At 33.7% G+C, this 19899-nt stretch overlaps 1 protein-coding gene across 4 annotated transcripts; it reads left to right on the forward strand.

Moving 5' to 3' along the window:
• The first annotated feature begins 6947 nt into the window (after nucleotides 1–6947).
• LOC106765238 lies at nucleotides 6948–9839 on the forward strand. 4 transcript variants are annotated; one of them, XM_022785810.1, is made up of 4 exons: nucleotides 6948–7203; nucleotides 7886–8001; nucleotides 8500–8790; nucleotides 9128–9839. In XM_022785810.1, the coding sequence occupies exons 2-4, from the start codon at nucleotides 7894–7896 to the stop codon at nucleotides 9683–9685; spliced, it is 957 nt and encodes a 318-aa protein (XP_022641531.1). In that variant the 5' UTR covers nucleotides 6948–7203; nucleotides 7886–7893; the 3' UTR covers nucleotides 9686–9839. The 4 variants fall into 4 exon arrangements, with proteins under 4 accessions (XP_022641531.1, XP_014505283.1, XP_022641536.1 ...); XM_014649797.2 differs by having other exon boundaries at nucleotides 6948–7179; XM_022785815.1 differs by having other exon boundaries at nucleotides 6948–7125; nucleotides 7814–8001.
• The last annotated feature ends 10060 nt before the right edge of the window (nucleotides 9840–19899 follow it).

The raw sequence follows: 19899 nt of genomic DNA on the forward strand, positions 1-19899 counted from the left end.
ATTTAACTGCACATAATCTGTTTGATAAGAATTAGTTGAAAACACATCAAGTAGACTTTCAGGAAATAGAGGTGCGTCACAATGGACAACTTAAGTATCAGGTCTTTCCTTAGCCAAAGTGTTCCTCAACATGTTATTAACAAATTTCTTATTCACAGATTCAAAACAACAGCATATAATATTATCATAGAAATTCAAATAGTTATACAACAAGCACATAGGTTTTTATCAACAGTAATTGCACAAAATTTCAAGACATAAATAGTTATAAAAAAATATTTTATAATATAAAAACTTAGAAAGGTTAGCTCCCCTTACCTCTATTTCAGACACAATTTCTTGCTCCGAATTTGTTTTCTCGAAAACCCTCCAGAGCCTCTACTCTTCTAAAATTTTCTTCCTTGCTATTTCTTCTCAAGATTTCTCACTTGATTCTTCCTCTCTTTGTGCAAAATAGGCTCTCCTCCCATGGCTATTTATAGTCCAAAAATTTTACTATTTAAATTATTATTTTTAAATATTATTTATTATTTTAATATTATTTTATTAATATTTTAATCACCACTTGCAAAACCACTTACAAATCTTATCCTTCCTTAATCATGCAACTCAGAGATTCTTATCCTCTCAATTTATTTATTTATTTTTGGTTTAATCATTCACTTGGTCCCTATTTTCGCCTCAAATATCAATTTAGTCCCTTTCTTTCTGAAAATCTCAATTGGATCCCAATTTCATCAAAATTGGAACAATTGAGTCCTTTCCGTTAATTTGTCTATAACGGAGTTAGTGAGTTGTTGACGTGTAACAGTGTAATCAGATTGTTAGGTTACGTGGATGATTGATGTTGNAGATAAAGGCACGTGTTTAATAACCAATTTTATTTTTAATGAATTAATAACTAAATTTAAATAAAACGAAATAGAAAGTAGATAAAGGTAAAAATCGTATTGGGTTTTATATATTGCATTGATCTGAATTAGGGATTGGATTGTGAGTTCCTTTAGGGTTCGAGAAANGCTAAACCAAATACTAGACTAAACAAATATCTAAACACAGTTAAATTAAATTAAATGCAAAACTAAATTAAAGAAATTAAAAACAACTAATCCTAATATGCAAACTAATTAAAAAGCTAAAGAAACAAACATGTATTTTTTTTTACCAACTCACTTGATCTCATTTACCTCTACCAAAGAAATTGAATTTGCAAAAGACCCAAAACTTAGACCTCTTGGCCGTGACCTCCAAATGCTCCAAATCCCAATTCACTTTCTTAAATTTTAAAACCCAAATTTTTAGGCTAGGAATGTGCTCCAGCCGTGACCTCAACCAATTTTAATCCTCCAAGACTCCAAAATGAATATCAAGCACNTAGCACCCTTTTAAGGTAATTAATTTGGTGATAGAATTCCATTTTCCCTGCATGCATTACCGTGAGCTTCCAAGAGAAATCAACTATAATTCTTCACTCCAATTGAAGCTTCCAAGAAAGCAAGCACCNNCCCCACCATTCCTTTTAATGTTCAGCTGGTACACTCTTCTCCCNATGAGATTAAATGCTCTCCAAAAGTCTCCATCACAATAGACCATCCAATGCTTACCTAGTCCACCTACTCACCTTGTAAAAATCCAATTCTCTCTCTTCATGAAGCAAGGAGTGAACGGTTCACTCTTCTCAATGGGTTGCAATGTCTAAAAGCTTNACTCATTCTTCAAGAAACTAAGTTTATCAAGCAACAAATTGATGAAACAATTCCCAAAGCAAGACATCACCGTGGGACCATTTGCCAAAAGGAATTTCCAATTCTCTCTTCTCAAGAAACCAAAGATGTAGCTCACCAAATTAATTGTTCTCCTTGCAGCCGTGACTTCCTCCTCCCATTCTTGGTCAACTTTGCAATGTAATATAAAACAACAACAAAATAAACTCCTTGAAGATGCCAAGCTNGACGTAGCTTCCCAAGGTAGGTTTATCTTCTTTCCATCTCTTCTCCCAAGGCTAATAAAATTCAACAAANATGAAACAATGCAAACTACTTCACTCAAAATCATCCACGTACAAGCTCACCTACTCCTATCCAATCACCTTTTCATTCTTCAAAATTAAATGGAAGCTAAAGGAAACCGGACCAGCCATCCATTTTCTCTATTNTCATAGCCAACATTCCAAAANCCACATGGATATATGAAAGTGTGTATTCATCCTATTCAAACAATGCCAAGACCGTGAGTAAGTTCCAGCTTTTCTCAAGCAAAATGGTGTTCCATGGTATGAGCCTTACGAGAAAAAGAAATGAAACATTCTCTTCTTCATCAACCAAAAGTAAATAACTTTGCAAGCAAGGGAAGAGTAAGAAATGAGCTATCCATTCATTCTATGAGAGAAAAATAACGTAAATTGCATTCAACTTCAAAGGCAAAGTTTATATTTCTCAAGAACATGGTGTTCCCTCAGCTCTGAAAGTTTTTCAGCCCCAAAACCAATTGAAAAACGAAACTTCCCCAGAGAGAGACCACTCTGCAAGGTGACGGCTGTTGTCCTCAAATGGTCCAAGAATTGTGTGTCAAAAAAACTAGGGTGGGGTCCACCCAAACCCTAAAGCCATGTCACAAACTCTACAAATGGGCTTTTGTGCATTCTACCAAATTAATTGGCCCAAAGTTACAAAAATTCATTAACAAAAATCTAAATTACTAAGCTAAGCTAGATTAAATCTAATTTGCCTTGTGGAAATTCTTCAATTTGCTAGGTGCCCTTCCAAAAGTCCCAAAGTATAGTTCCAAAATTGTCCTGAAAATAGAAATAGGAATAATTAAGCTCAAATAATTCAAATTAATTAAAATATGAATTATTGGTCTAATTAAGTCCAAATGATGAAAATGACACAATAACTAAGAATTAAGCGCAAATCATCAACACAATTCGGCGCGAAAAACTAAGTTAATGGTATAAAATATCGACTCATCACCTACACATGGGTTTTTTACAAAATTGCCCCTAAAAGGGTCCAAAACACCTAATTCTAATTAAGGACTTCTAGAAAACGAAATTACAACTTTAATTAGAATCTAAATGACTAAATGTTGAACCTTTGAATGTGTCACGCCATATCCTAATGCTCCAGATGATGTTTCCACAACTTCCCTGTAACCAGAAATGCACTTAATCAGCTCAGAAAATCCAAATTAGCACAATTACGAATTTCCGACCAAATTAAGTAGAATTCGGAAAACGGGGAAATAACAGACAATTAAACACAATTCCCCGGTTTATTTAAGTGCAATAAACTAAATATAGTTCAAGAAATAATGACTCATCAGAAACCTATTCAAATATCACTCATTTTTTACTCTAAGCAATCCAGTGTAAGGTGTCCTAAGCGCTCTGCTTTTGTAACGCCTTCGTGACCCCATCTTCACATACGTTTTCACTGAAGGTGGATCGGTGGACATAACTCCCAGGGAGATGGACGGTTCTTCACATGGCACACTCTGTCCACCATCGTTTGTTCTTATTCGTCTACCTTTCTCTCTGGCCACCTCTTCCTCCAACACAACAACTTTCCTTCTAAGTTCTGCAACTATATTTTGTTGCTGCTCTAAAGTACGCAAAAAACTCTCTCTGCGTTTTCTTTTCAATAGCTTCTTTGCTGATGGTTTGTCATCTTTCATTTTTGGTCTTGGTTGGTCATCGTTCTTGATGGAATCTTATGTACTCCTCTTTTTCGCATTTTTTCATTTTATTGTATACGTGTATTAACTTGTAAGGAGCATGGGTTACTATAAATACCCAACTTCTATCTTGTAATTGACACTTTTGAGATTAATGAGAATTTGGTTTTCTGACCTTCAGAAATAATTCTCCCTTGAAATAATTCTCCCTAGAGCACTTCAACACTCCTTGGAGGCGGTTTCTTGGATGCTTAGGCTCCAATTTATCAAATCTAGGGTTTATTCTTTCATCTTTTCCATTAATTGCATCTAGTTTCATCATGCTTGTGGTGAACTAAACCCTTTGTTGTTGGGGAACAATGTAATCCTTTTGAAACTCTCTTATATTGAAATTTTTATTTTGTTCATATTCTTGTATTATCAATTGTTGGGTTTCTTATCTATGATTAATGCTCTTATCGTTTAACGCATTCGGTAAGAAGATATTTGCCTTTGTCGATACGGAGACGTACGGGGAAGTCATGAACTGATAGGAATTCCCTTGATTAAGCAATATTGCCTAGAGATAGGGGTAGGACGATCAATTGTATTTGCTTCTATAATATATTGCACTGCTAATTACTTAAGGAGACTAAAAATGGTAAACTAGCAATTAGTGGTAGGCTCTTTTCGCCGAGAGATCGAGTTTAGAGTAGGCTAAGAAAGCTGCATGACAATTTGATATTAAAGCGAATTTAATAAGAAAAATAGATATAAGAGAGTGGATAAGGATGAAATTGTAAAACCCAACAACTCCATTAATTCATATCTTTTCTTTGCCAATTGATTCACTTGCATTTGCATGTTTATTTTCGTTTTGCATACAACTATCAAATTATTTCCTTTTCAAGTCTTATGCAATCAATCTACATGAAAGATAAGGCCTAAGAGTCCTTTGGAAGAACGATATTCAGTCTTACCGTTTATATTACTTGATAACGATCTGGTACACTTGCCAAGGGTTTAACAATATACCTTGGTTACTTCCTATACATTACTCATAATTAACTCCTCTTTTCTTGATTTCATGTAGAAGGTAACGACCCTAATATGCCCCTGTAAAAATCTTCTGTGTGCACCCACTTTCTTGTTTGAACCCTTCTCCATCATCAAACTTATTTGTTTTCCTTCCCATAACCATATAGTAGCCTCTACCCTAAGACCATCCTAACGTACTATATAATACTCGATTATTCTCGAGATACACTAAACCTGAAGTTTACGTGATCCACCACACAACCATATACTTAAAGCATAAAACATAATAGAGCATAATATAGGGACATGATTCATCACCAAACACATTCACAAGAGATAAATATGATCACTCCCATTTTGTCATGACAATCATGGAGCCCAAAGCCCGTGATCTTTGCCACCAAATTGCACTCTAGGAGGATTGTGGATGAGGTTAAATGGCAGTGAATGACGGAGAATGCAGGAGGAGGGTGAGATGAGGGAGAGCAAGATGAGGGTGGTGTGGCCCTTGCGTTTGAAAAGGTTGAGTTCGGAGAGCTTGGAGTGGAGCTTCCGGAGTCGGAGGAGGCGGTAGAGACGGCGTAGCCAGAGAGGAGGAGGCCAGTGGAGAATGCGGGAAGGAGGGTTGTGGCAGCAGAGGGTGGGTGGAAGGCATCAGTGGCGTCTGTGCTGACAACAGTGAGAAGCGGGAGGGCACCACCAGGATGGCGGTGGAGCTAGGAGGAGTCGTCGTAGACTTTTCCACGGATTGAGATCCACGCGTCGTTGCGCAAGTTGTGTTTACGGAGTTCGGACGAGGAAATGTAGGTTACGGGAGAGTCCATGGTGTGAGAGCAGAGTGAATGATACTCTTGATGTCAGTTGTTCTGCTTGGATGGATTAGTTTCACGCCTACAGTTTCAAGTGGAGCACCATTTGTTTCCCCGGCTACCACGTTGCCATCTGAGGAAGATCGCACTGCCATTGGTAACTTTGGCCTAATATTATAGTTTTGGATCACAACTGCAGTATTGCCAAAGATGAAATCAACCGTGCCATTGATGTTACATTCTCTGTAGAATTGACGGTGGGAATGAGTATAGAGAGTATCATGATATGCATCAATGCGGCACCTATAGAAAACTGCTTAATCTGCACTTATCATTACTGCTTGATGCTTCTATGAACTAGCACTATTCCTTAAACCCATATCTTTAGGAATGAAATTTCTTCTAAATACAACTGATTGCACCCAACAAACCACAAACAAAATATTTCCTAGTCATCCAAACTAAGTTTATGAAATGACAAATAAACGGATGACGGATGTCAACATCCAAACAAAATATTGTAATACTACGGTTGGACAGATGTCAACATCTATGGGCGGACATCGACATCCGTTTGTCCTTCAACGGAGGTCCATGTCCGTTCACGAATGTTGATATCCGTTTACTTTACATCCGTTTAAATATTATTGAAGGACAAAAGAGAAATTGGGAGGTGCAGGAAGTAATGTTTGGTAGTGGAGAGAGTAACACCCGTAGTTATTTGGGTGAACTTCAATTTTCATCTTTATATTTTCTTCACACTCATTTTTTTTTTTAAACTTGTTACAAAATATTATTTTATTTTATTCTCTTATTCTTTTTTGTCGGAAAATTCAATCGTTTACATTTTCAAATGTTACACTTAAATCCCTTGTCATATTTTCTGTCAAGAAATATTATGAATACATCCCCTAATGAACCCTTTTTGAACTCTCCCAACCCTTTCTTACTGTTGTAAGCTATTAAAAAATATAAATAAAATCAAGCCTTACATTCTATTTGAAGATTCTGCCTTTTTGTAATTTTTAACCAATAACCAGCCTTATTATTTGATAATTTGTATGTTCCCGCAGAGTCTCTTAAATAGCATATGTTTAATACTTTTGTTTTCCACCATTCAAATTAATTATATTAACATTTTTATTAATTTTTAATTTTAATCATTTAAGACTAGTTTTTAGCAAGAACATTTCACATAATTAAAATTTATTTTATTATCATTATTTAATTTATAATAACCATATTTCAAACTCTCAATGTCTATTAGCAGTTATTAAGTTTTATATTTTCATTTAATCACATATCAACATGTAATATACTTTCTAAAACATTTATTACAAAAACCAACCAATTCCATATACACAATATATTATCATTGGATATGCGTGTATGTAGTGTTTCTTTTTCTTTCTTTTTTTTTTCTTTTTTCTTTTATCAATTTTAAATTTTAAATCTTATGTAAAACAAAACATTATATTTATTTACCAAGAAATTCTCTAAATTTCCCCATTTCACCGGTCCTTTATTTTCTTTGAATGCTCCAAAATCCACCGCAACTGAAACCCGCTATCCCGAGCAGAGGAAGAAACGCCACCATGAGAATCAGATAATGAAGAAGAACATCGTATATTCATCATCTCCAACTGTTTTGTCTTCAAGTTTTTGTTAAAATTTCAGAGTATTTTTCCGGTTTTGTTTTTTGGTGCGCTGTCTATATTTTGATGTGCTTCTGTTTCTGTGCTTTTTTTGTTGTTTGCTACATTAATTCATTCTCTACAAGTTTTCATAGTTTCATGACAACCAATCGTTTATGAATAATCTGAACCAACTTTAAGGTTATCATAATTTTTTTATACCCTTATCTGATCATAAATTCTTATGCACAAAAAGCTTATTTTTGTAATAATTAGTTTAAAAAACAAAACCTAGACTGTTGACATTGTACACACAAGAGTTTAATGCATTGCGAATATATATGATTGATTCATGATACTGTTATTCAATTAGAAATTACGAAATGCCTTTTAGGATAGTTATAGCAAAATCAACAACTTACTATACATGGAGGTTTCTGATCGAATGAAAAGTATAAAACTGCTTTGCAAGTGCATAACCTATTTTTCTCTTGTACATCACTACTGCATTGTTAAGACTCATAATTGCTGTTAGGTTTTTATTCTTTTTGAACCAGGTAGGTAATTATCATTTAAATTTATAGACATTTTTTTGGTAAAAATACTATTTTCTTATCGCTATATGCCACTTTTTCTTGTCTTATCTTGAGTTTCATATTGAATATCTGAAGTTGTTAGTTTGATGCCCCTTTATGCAATACACTCAACTTCCAATATTCACTGTGCATGACACCACCAAATATTCTGAAGATTTCTAGATGGAACGTTGGAGTGGAGTTTTGAGAGTCCCTCTGCATCCTAATAGCAGGAGATTCCATAGGGTTGGTGTGTCTCTCTGCCTTTCTCCGGAAACCAAAACACTTTGTGTAAGTAATTCATTGAACTAGAATCATATTGTTTATAGATAACAATTAACTTTTAGTTCAGATCAACAAAAGCTGAGTCAGTTGCTTACTATATATCAGTCTTTTAATTATGTAGCTTAGGAATTTAGCTTAGCATTCTTTCTTAACAAAGTCGAAATCCATGCAATATAATCAATGCAAGTTATTTGAGTTTCTTTTGGCATGGGACTTACTAAATGCTTTTTATGTGTCCATTAGTAGAAATCAGTTAATCATTTGACTCTACTGGTTGAAAGTACTTCTTTTGGTTATTACCTGAAATTTAGTTGAATTATGTGAAGTTAGGGATTTATGCATAAAGGTTAAAACTATTTGGAAAATGTAAAATAGATAATTTCAACGTGATTGAACCTTAAAATTCAGAATTCCCTGTTTCATTATCTTGGATAAAGATGCTTTCGAACTTGTATGGTTGACCACCTTCCCTTCTGCACCAAATGTTTTTCTGATTTGTTACAGGTTCCTATCGCCAATGCTATATTTTTTTTGGGTGACCGGGTGGAAGGGTCAGGTAACCCAGTGATTGAGAGGATATCAAATTTACAAAATCTATCTGAAATTGTTGTGACCAAATTTGGTTCTTCGATCAATGCTTGGGTTATTGAGGCTTCTGTTTTTAATGGACCTTTTGCTGTCTACAAGGACTTCATACTGTCCATGAATCAATATGGAGAACCAAGTTCATATAATCCAATTGATTTCCCTGCATCTACATCAACTGTGTCGCTCTTATCTAATTGCCTGGAAGAAGTATGATCTGTTCCCATCTTAAGTGCCACGAAGGCATGCTAACTATTGGAACTTAAATTTCCACATTGATTGTTGTAGTTATACTCATCTTCTAACCTTACTAACCATTTGAGGCAAAACAACCATCTTTAGCAAGGTTTTACATATCCTAATCATGTTCTTGCTCCTTAACTTATCTAAATTAAGGATCCTATATAAAAGGCATAACACCAATGTGCTACATGACTGGAGTTATGTGATTGTAATAGTTAAACTGAAAAAAAAGGTCCCCGTTCATGTCTGCAGCTTCTTATTACAAATGTTTTCCTTTCAATGTTTTGAATTTCTTGTAATGCAGGCAAAAAAAGTTATCTTAGGAACGCAAGTAGATTCAAAGTCTGGCTGCACTTCTGCCTGTTCTTTCTCTCAGCCCGAGACATTCATCCTTGGATTTAGCAAAGGTGGAACTGTGCTGAACCAGATAATTACTGAACTGGGATTCTCAGATATTGGTTCTAACGTGAATTCACCCGATGTGGGATCTGAGGATATTTACATTGTTCCCAAAACAAATGAAGACTTACTGAACAGCATCAGCGATATTCATTATGTTGATGTTGGTCTGAACACTGCTGGGGCATACCTAACTAACCATGATGTGTTTGAGAGAATCTCCAAAAGGCTCATGCAAGGAGCTCCTCAACTCCGTTTTATCCTTCATGGCACACCGAGACAATGGAGTGACAAACGTCGTGATTGGATACGGAATGAAAAAGATAAAATGCTGCATCTTCTTGAATCTGAAGTGCGTAAGAGTTTGGGAAAAATAAAAGTATTCTCAAGGTATTATTTTGCTGATATGCCTCCAAGTATGCAGATGCACTTTGAAATAATAGAAAGTTTAGACGTAAGTTAGCACTTCATACTCGATGGTTCCAATGATAGATTTCTTAGTTATCAGGATAAATGCAAGTAATGTACATTCGTTCTACTTGAATGTTTCAAAGAACAATTATAGTTTAGTTACATTTATCCTTATAATGATGACATCTTTCAGTGGACTAGCAACACTAAATTGTGTCTACAACGAAGAAATTGACGGGTTTCATAAAGCCTTGAAGCGTTTGATAAAAGAAAAAAAAAAAAAAGATGATGGAAATTCAGATCGAGATTATAATTTTGAGATTGGATTGAGATAGATTCGAGTTAATTTGAAGATGTTTTACTTCTGCAAAAGAATAGTTTGTTGAAGGATAAAAAAATTCAAGACAAACTTCATTGTGATGAAGACATGTTTAACTGACTTTCTTCGTGAATGAGAGTGTTTAGCAGTAATGCAAATATGCAGATGAATTGATAGTTCTTTTCAGATTTCAATTTAAATCACACTTGTTTCTCAGTTAATTTGCATTTTACACTATTTCCCCTTCTATCCTAAAACTTCCTTGATTATCAGTCCTAACGGATGCAAACATTCCTTTAACTATAAACTCAACTTTTGTATAAAAAGTTAGGCCATATTATTCATGCTTAAACTGATAAGGGACCTTAGCATAAGAGGCATGTTAAAGCTAAATAAATATATATTCAATACTTTCGCTTTTATGATATACCAAAACGCAATAAATAGGGCAAAGAAAATGTTAATCATTATATATAACTTTTTTTTCTTTTTTAAACAATCAACGCAGGGTTGTATACAACTTCCCTGGTAGTTTATATATATTTTTTCAAAATAGCATTGGGAATTTTCTTTCATTCCTTCATTCTTATTATACATAACTAGACATTTATGTAAATTTTTTTATATATATTAAGAGTAAAGAGGACCTGAGCCTTGGCTAAGGTCCCAGGCTCAGCTCTCAATCTGGGATGGACAGCCAACATTTTGCACACCCAGCCCAATTCAGCAAGCCTCAATGTTGTTTCTCACATGAATGCTGCGACTTGGGTCACAAGCTATAAAGGCATTGTTGTTTCTTTTTCTTTCTGATGTGGGATATAATTAGCATAAAGTTCACTCAATTTTGAAAGACTTCTGTGTATTTTTCATTTGTATGAAATACAAAATAATTGGATGAATTTGGGGAATAAAAAAAAAAAAAACCTAATCTGTATTCTACACCGTCTGGTATAAAGTGATGTTTGGTACAAAGTGATTAAATGTTTGAAACTGTTAAAATCTTCTGTATGTGATCATTCTCTGCAACTTTCAAGTATTCACAAATTGTCTTTTATATTGCCATTTCATAATCAGATGAATTACAGACAGAAACATTTATAAATTCAATCATATTGAAACTGAACTTTCTTGAAGTTTCCATGTTGTACTTTTGAGGTCCTTTCACGAAATAGGTGATTAAAATCTGTATCAGACAACTCCCACAACAACAACAAAAAGTTGAATTAGTTGCACTACAGCTTCACTTACGAATATAAAAGGATGTAAGGACCATCTGTGACCAGAATAAGAACCATGTAGAAACAAAAGCTTAACATCATTAAAGATTGAACTGATCTAGGTAGGAATACATCATAAAAAGTTGAACTGATCTAGATGGGATGAACCAGGCCCTTGATGCAGTGCAAAGCAAAGGCGATGCTTGAGAGTCACAGTAGTAAGCCACTGCATCTCACTTAACACAAGTTAATAAAGATTCTAAAACAAAAGCTAATAAAGTTTGTAACCAAACTAAACAGTAAAGATTCCAAAGTCAGAAAAGTTTGTCTGTCACAACTCAAAATGAATACTATAATTGTGTATATATAACTAGCCTATTTAACACAAAGACAAGGTTTGAAGTTGTAAAAAAAACTCCATGGGAGGTCTTTCAGCCTCTCAGAGAAATTTGAAATTTCCTGTATTCAACAATCGATCATCATCTTGATAAATTGAGTGAAAAATTTTCTTAGTCATCTTGATAAATATAAACTAAAGTACATATGTTCTGTTTGAATGTTCTAAATAACAATTCTAGTTTCGTTACATTTATCCATATAATTATGACTTGTCTGAGTAGACTAGAAGTAATAACTTGTGTCTAGATGGAGAAATTGGCGGGTTTTATAAAGCATTGAAGCCTTCGAGATTAAGAACACTAAGATGATGGAAGTTCAGATTGAGATTATAATTTTGAAATTGGATTGGGATTGATTGAAATTAATTTGAAGACGTTTTATTTCTGCAAAAGGATCAAAAAAAATTCAAGATGACTTCATTGAAAATACATGTCTGGATGACTTTTTTTGATCCCGTTACTGAGTTCAATGACGTTAATCTATGAAAAAGACACACGAGTCGACACCGTATATAGTTTTAAAACTAAATTTGGGTTCAGGAATTAATTACTTACAAGGGGCTTTAGCGTCTATTTCTGATCAAACTATTTTATCCAAGACTGAAATATGACATAGAAGGTAAGATCATGTAAGCAAAAAGGGCCTAGTGGAGTTGAAGAAGATCCAAGACTGAAATATTGCGTAGGATTTAGGGAGAAGGTAAGGTCATGTAAGCAAAAAAGGCTTAGGAAGGGTCTTTTTAAGGAAATGACAATGAAAATTGTTTTAAGATGTAGGGCCGAGGTTAACGTCCAACATCAAGTAAGTCGCCTAAGGGTCCAAAAGCCGTCCTCAACTCCAAGTCCTTTCGTAATTGTTTGTCAAAACTGTTTGGAGGATACCTATACAAGAGATTCTAATATCAAAGTCAACTCAATGTTGGTAGTTTAAGGGTAAGGTGAGGTTTGCACCTCATGGCTCTGATACCATATTAGAAGTGGGTTTTAGATCTAACTCAACCCTACAAAACTGGCTTGTAAGGTGAGGTTTGCACCTCACTTATATATTATAATTTGGCCTTATCTCTAGTCGATGTGGGAGTTCCAACAGTAAATAATCACACTTTACCTTTAAGTTGGTCAACATTATAGTTAATTGTCTTTATCATTGACTTCCCCACTCGTCCTCATGATTGGTGGCTTGTTCATGTGTCCTAATGAAAACTAACCATCTGGCTTGTGGTTGACCGGATGGTCATATGATACAAAAATTATTACAAATTTAAGACATTTAGTTAGTATCCTACAACCTATCATGGAAAGAATGATAAAATACTTTTATTCTCTATTTTCTATGCTTTCTCTATTTCTTGTCCCTTAGTACTCTATTTGTGCTATTTTCTTTTTGTGAGTGTTGCCTCTTTATTTCTGTCCCACTTTATTCCCTCCCAACAATACTGCCTTTCTTTTAAAAACATTCACTTTGTCCTAAGAAGTTGGAAACTAAAAGGCAACTGTACCCAAATTGTGAATGTCATTGGGAGAGCTTGTGCTATTTTTATGGATGAAACATAGAATAATTGAATTAATTTAGGAAAAAGAGAATGGATCTTATACTTTAAGCTCTGGTTTATAGTCGTTATATGTTTGTATTCTTTTGTTGAAGCTAAAATAAAAAAAAAAATGAGTCTATTGAACTAATATTCTGTGTGAATATATGTACATATATAAATGGAAAGTAGTAGTAGAGTTTTGAGATTCCAATTTCATCATAAAAGAGTACATTAAATATATATATATATATATATATATATATATATATATATATATATATATATATATATATATATATATATATATATAAAGAGAGAGAAGAGGAAGCTAGGAGCATAAGTTTGAGATCCGAACTTCATCTTGAAAAACGACATTGCATAGAATTGTGGCATCTCTTTATTTTTCTGTTAAAATGAAAAGACTACATGTGGATTGAGTTGAGGGACTTATATCAGATAATTTATAACCATGGTTATCAAACTTTCGAGTTAACTCTTAACTTCTTACGAGTTTACGTTTCCAGACATGGCTTCTGAGTTAACTTGGAAGTAAACTCTTTTATGTGTAAACTCGATAGAATTGATTGTGAGATCAGTAGAATTGTGTAGAATCGCGAGTTTGGAGCGATTCTGTGAGCTTGAAAGGGGAAAAAATTAAGAAAAACAAGGTCGTTTGGTCTTTTTCTATTATATATTTAATGAAATGCATCAAAATTAATGACAATAATCCAAGTATTTATGTTTTACAATATTTATTTTTATAAACAATATATCTATAAATTTTATTTATTTAAAGTTATGTAATTTTGTAGACTTATTTGAATTAAGATATTATTTATATAATATTTTTCATTTGAAGTAAACTCTTACAAGTTTACAAGTTGAGTTTACGAGTCAAGACTTTGAGTAAACTTGCGAGTTTGATAACCTTGTTTATAACTATATATAATATGGATTCATGACAAAAAAAAAAATAACGGCAATGCAAACTAAATGTTAGTATGTCATAGCTTGCATTGGCGATCACTCCCCGTCCTCGTCAGTGCCCGGGTGTCACATGCCCACCAGCTTCTGCATGGTTTGTCCTCGAAACACTGTACTGGGAGAGGCTAGGCTCTGATACCAAATGTAACACCCCGATATTTTTGAGATGTCACGGAGTAAAATTTTTTCGCAAAGTATTTCGATAACACAATTCGTTAAGATCATTAAACTTTATTTGATTAAAACGCAGAAGCAAAACATAATTATAAATGTTGTCTGAAATTCTAGAATATCGTTTTTACATAAAAATACCAAGTCTACAAAAGTTTTAAAACATAATGAGTAGTCAACCCCGATATAAAGATCCCAACTCTCGCCAGCTACTTCAATCCAGCCTTTATCTGCAACGTCATCTACTCCCGTACAGGTACGATCATCGTAGGTGGAAACCACAACAACAACATGCAAGGGTAAGCAACCAGAATTATCATAGCATACAAAATATCATATTCATATTAAACACAGAATAATATAACCATACAACATATTTCATGACAAGATTTCCATCATAGTCAATTTATTTATGACCTAATGTCATTTTCTTGTATTTGTCATCATAACCTGTTATCACTAATAGGCACCTGTTCCCAACAGGGCAATTCGAGTTGTCTTCCATTGCAACTTCCGACCTATCTCCCCGACTTCTCAAGGAATTACGAGTGAAAACATCGGTGGGAAACACTCACCGAGCACTACACTCACACAAGTCGAAGTCATTTTGGGCGAGACATCCACATCCCTTCGTAGAGGAAAGTGACACTCGAATAACTATCTCCATAGGAGAGTCCAACACATTATTATCGTATCTTAGTACGAAAAGTTCATCCATGACCGACAACAATACAAGGAAATACATAGTTTCATATTCACTTCACAATTTCGCACATATTCTCATTATCATGCATTCCTCCACCTACATAGTTTCGTATTCACTTCACAATTTCACACATATTCTCATTATCACACATATTCTCATTATCATGCATTCCTCCACCAATCATAAGACTTACATGATCATTCTCAAAATATAGATAGTCTCAACCGCATGCATTACTCAGATATAGATAGATACAATATGCTAACATCATTCTCAAAATATAGATAGTCGCATGCATTACTCACCACCAATCAGAAAATTAATACTGCTAACATACGCTTCCCTGCATCCTACAGCGATTCAAACTTGGTAGATAAACAAATAGATAAACTGATATGAGAGGGATGCTACCAGCCTTGCTGTAGTGCAAAGCAGAGGTGATGCTTGAGGACCACAGTGGCAAGCCACTGCAATTGACCCTCTCCCTTAAAAAATAAATTTAATATCGTGTGAACCAATGGTCCACATATCAGATATTAAACTGATAAGAACAGATACTACACTTGATCTTAGCCAAAAGGCCGAGAAAGGTATGATTTGTAATGAGTATGGATTCCACTTTTATATTTTATGTTGCAGCTTCTTGTCAGAGTCCGATGAATGTGGGACTTTGTCATTGGATTCATATATCCAGAAGAATATAATTTTACGCTACCGAAACATTTGAAACAACTCGACTTCACTACCGACACATTTCGAAACAATATGGTTTCACATTCAAAGGAGTTGCTCCTTCCGTTAAAGATATATGGTGATCATGGAATTGAGATGGCAGTAATGCAGTTGGAATATAAAAAACTGAAGTTTATGAAGGCGATAACAGAGCTATTCCATATCCACTGGTAATTCAGGTAATGAAAAAGTTTGTGCACTGTGATCCATCAATGTCATGCTATAAACTTTGGCAGCAGAATTCGTATTAATCATATGCCAAATGGATGTAAATGTGATTGCATCAGAGCATGATCCACCTTGCAAAGTAACAAATTTACCATTATGTAGGAATTTTAAGTTTAAAGACTAATAGTCAACAACGTAGGGCTCAATTGTCTTGGATCATTTTGCACCTAAAATAAGATTATCTCCTGAAATTGGTAGAAGATATAAGCAACCGAAAGATATTCCACTGAGCTTGAGTAACCAAATTGTGCACCAATTTCTACGCTGCCATGTAATTGTCATCTCCCGCCATCACCTTAAACAGAGGAGTTGGTTCAACTGGAAGTTTGAGGAATTTAGCAAGTGGTTGTAAAATATTATCCGAGCTACTTCTATCTATTATAACACTGTCACAGGTAACTTACACACATAAGCTAGAAATCTAATATTATCCACACCATTATCGTTCTTCAATTTGGTGCTTTTGTTACAACATGGCTGAGAACATTCATCTTAAGAGAAGATCCATAGGTTTATCTTCAAGGTAGTTATGACTGAGAAACATAAGTTGTCTACATCAGAAAATGCTGCTGAGTGAAATTCACAAGAAGCACATGAAGGATGTGGAAGAGAAAGCGGAAGAAGTAAAATAGTCTATTTTCAAGGTGGAATGGAGTTTTGAAAATCCATGTGCATCCTATATAAGAACATTCCATAGTGTTGGTGTTCCATAATTTCTCAAAATTAATGATCCTATATAAAAGGCATTGTGACTTATGTGATAGTGACAGCAAAACTGATGTGAATTCACTCAGCAAACTAAAATCTTGGAGCTATCAAGTATGGGTTTCTATTGCACTTAAAATTTATAATTATATGAACATAAAAGAAAACAATATAAAAAACTGAACTTATATAGAAGAAGGGATACACCATGCCTTTGCAATAGTGCAAAACAAAAGTGATGCTCAAGAGCCACAGTAGCAAGCCACTGCAATTGACCCTCTCCCTTAAAAAATAATTTTAATATCGTGTAAACCAATGGTTCACATATCAGATATTAAACTGATAAGAACAGATACTACACTTGATCTTAGCCAAAAGGCCGAGAAAGGTATGTTTTTAACTGAGCAAGTGTTGAAAATTTATAGCCGAACTCCAGCGTCTTGTTAGAATCTAGAAAAGTGTGGGACTTCGTTGATGTAGATATTGAGATATTTGGCTTTCTTACTTTTGATGATTTCAACTGTTTTTTAATCATCCTTTGTGGTATTGATAAAATATCTTGTAAATAATAAATTGTCAGAGATACATCTTTTTTTATATAGGATCTTGGCTTCTATCTTATTTTTTTCCCAACACTTTTCTATTATCCTTTATATTATTTTTTGTCTTGCCTTTTTCTCCAATGTTGGATATTGTCATCATGTTAATAAATTGGTAGTTTGAAAACAATATTTGATGAATGGCAGACATGATTTCTAATTTTGTTGCTCTCGTCTGAGGAAAGTTGGATCAGTTGTGTCTATGCTCTGGAGGTCGTAGCTTGTCTTCATAATCCGTCATTATTTAAAATTTTTATCGTTCAACCAACTATTATTTTGTAGAAGCAAAAAGTCTTCCAATTAACTTGAATCTATCTCAATCCACTTTCAAAGTATAATCTCGATTTGAATTTCAATCATGTGATGGTTTTTTTCTCAAAAGCTTCAAGGCTTTATAAAACCCGTCAATTTATCCGTAGTAAACACAATTTAGTGTTGTAGTACACTGAAAAATGTCATAAGTACAAGGATAAATGTAATTAAACTATAAGTGCTCTTTGGAACATTCAAGTGGAACGAACGTATATGAGTTACATTTACGTATTTTTTTTGTTCTTGAAAGTTTATTCCGAAAAGTTTCTGAAACATGTAATCAATAAGTCTCTTTCACATAAGGTAAATGGTCATTTTCAAAATTTGTAGGGTGCACAAAACAATTGTGGAGGTGCAGGATGTAAAAGCTTGAGTAGGCTTACTTAATCCAAGTTGAGAGTTGAGTTTATAATTGATTTTAAGAAATTTGTTAGGTTTTCTGGAGACAATAAACCGGATTTATAATTCATTTTAAGAAATTAACACACAAATCTTACTGTACAATGTAAATAACATTATAATTCTGAAAAACATGATACAAAAAATCCAACAACTTCCCCTAACTGTTGTTTAAACTCCTCCTAACTACTCTTAACCACTTCATAATAACTTCTATGTTTTATTTTTGTCAAACTATTTAATACATTACATATGCTATTAGGAATGATGAATTTTCTAATACACTTCTAAAAATTGACAATGATGTCTAAACCGAACTTCTCTCGATGAGTGCATATTAGGCATTGGAATTTAGTTTTGTCTCTTTGTGCTATATACAAATATTCTGTGTAAATATATATAAATGGAAAGTAGCAGCAGACTTTTGAGACTTCAACTTCGTCCTAAAAGAGGACATTGCATGTAAATATATATAAAAACAGATTATGCTGTACATGTAAATATATATAAAAACAGATTAATATTTATTTTTCCCACACTCTTACAACTTCTTACAACTTCATGTTCAAGCAGATGCAGCATTTTATTTCGTTGTGTTTTGATCCATTTGTGTTTTCCATTTAGTGAGTATTAGACGTTTACCTGATCTAAAAGTGTCTTGTTTCAATCCAAGAGAAAAGATTGAATGGGCTGATGAGTGAAATTGACAAGAAGCAAAGGAAGGATGTGGAAGAAGTAAAGAAGTTTGTTTTCAAGGTGGAATGGAGTTTTGAGAATTCCTGTGCATATCCTAATAACATGACATTCCATAGGGCTTGTGCATCTCTCTGACTTTCTCCAGAAGCCAAAACGTGTGTATGTAATTACATGAACTAGAACCAGCATGTTTATTTTTTAAGTATAACAATTCGGTTTTACTCAGATCAACAAAAACTGAGTAAGTTGTCAGAAATTGCTACTGTTATTAAGGCAGCTGAGGCCAAAACAAAAAAAAAGCTATGTCACTCACAATGCAAACTTCACATTTACGAATCACAAACAAAAATCAACAAAAAAATTCTGAACTAAATTAAGAGGGATGCACCTAGCCTTTGTAGTAGTGCAGAACAAAGGTGATGCTTAAGAACCACAGTAGCAAGCCACTGCATTTAGCTCTCTCCCATAAAAAATAAATTTAATATCGTGTGAACTAATAGTCCACATATCAGATATTAAACTGATAAGAACAGATACTACACTTGATCTTAGCCAAAAGGCCGAGAAAGGTATGCCTTATACTGTACAGATGTTGAGCTTTTATATTCCGACCTTCAGCTTGTTGTCAGAGTCATCACCGATGTGGAATTTGTCACTTAATAGATATGTCCCAGACCTTGTTCCAACATTATATTGTTCCCATGTAGTTTACTTAGATTTTCTTCTCAGTTTACTCAAACTCCGGTTTGTAGTTTACTTTTAATATATTATTAGATTTTCTTCTATAATTCTTTACAAAAGGACAAGTTTGAAAAACACTATTGATATTCATACATGACACCTTATCAATAAAATAACTTTCAAAAATGAAAAAATATTGAAAACAAGGTTTAGCTGTTATTGAATATTTTAGATAAAACTTGTATTATTTTTATAAATCTTATTATATCTATACTTTTGATATCAACATTAATTATATTTTTGTTATATATATATATAATATATATATATATATATATATATATATATATATTTTTTTTTTTTTTTTCTCTTAATGGAAGGGTATATGTATTGTTAGATGTTTTGACATTAAACTCCATCTTTATAGCTTTATAGTTAAGAATCCCTTGTAATTTCTTAATAGAGAGTATCTTTTTCATGAAACAAAGTTTTGAAAGAAATAAGGCTTAATACCTGTTTTGGTCCCTCGAAAGAGGGGTTGTGTTCAAAATTGTCCTACCTTTTTTAAAAAGTAACAATTGGTCCCA

Source organism: Vigna radiata, chromosome 1, assembly GCF_000741045.1.
Source record: "Vigna radiata var. radiata cultivar VC1973A chromosome 1, Vradiata_ver6, whole genome shotgun sequence".
NCBI lineage: Eukaryota > Viridiplantae > Streptophyta > Magnoliopsida > Fabales > Fabaceae > Vigna > Vigna radiata.

Coding starts and splice junctions, on each gene's coding strand:
- LOC106765238 (XM_022785810.1), top strand. CDS start 7,894: ATGGAACGTTGGAGTGGAGTTTTGAGAGTCCCTCTGCATCCTAATAGC. Junction 8,002..8,499: donor CGGAAACCAAAACACTTTGT/GTAAGTAATTCA, acceptor GATTTGTTACAG/GTTCCTATCGCCAATGCTAT. Junction 8,791..9,127: donor TATCTAATTGCCTGGAAGAA/GTATGATCTGTT, acceptor CTTGTAATGCAG/GCAAAAAAAGTTATCTTAGG.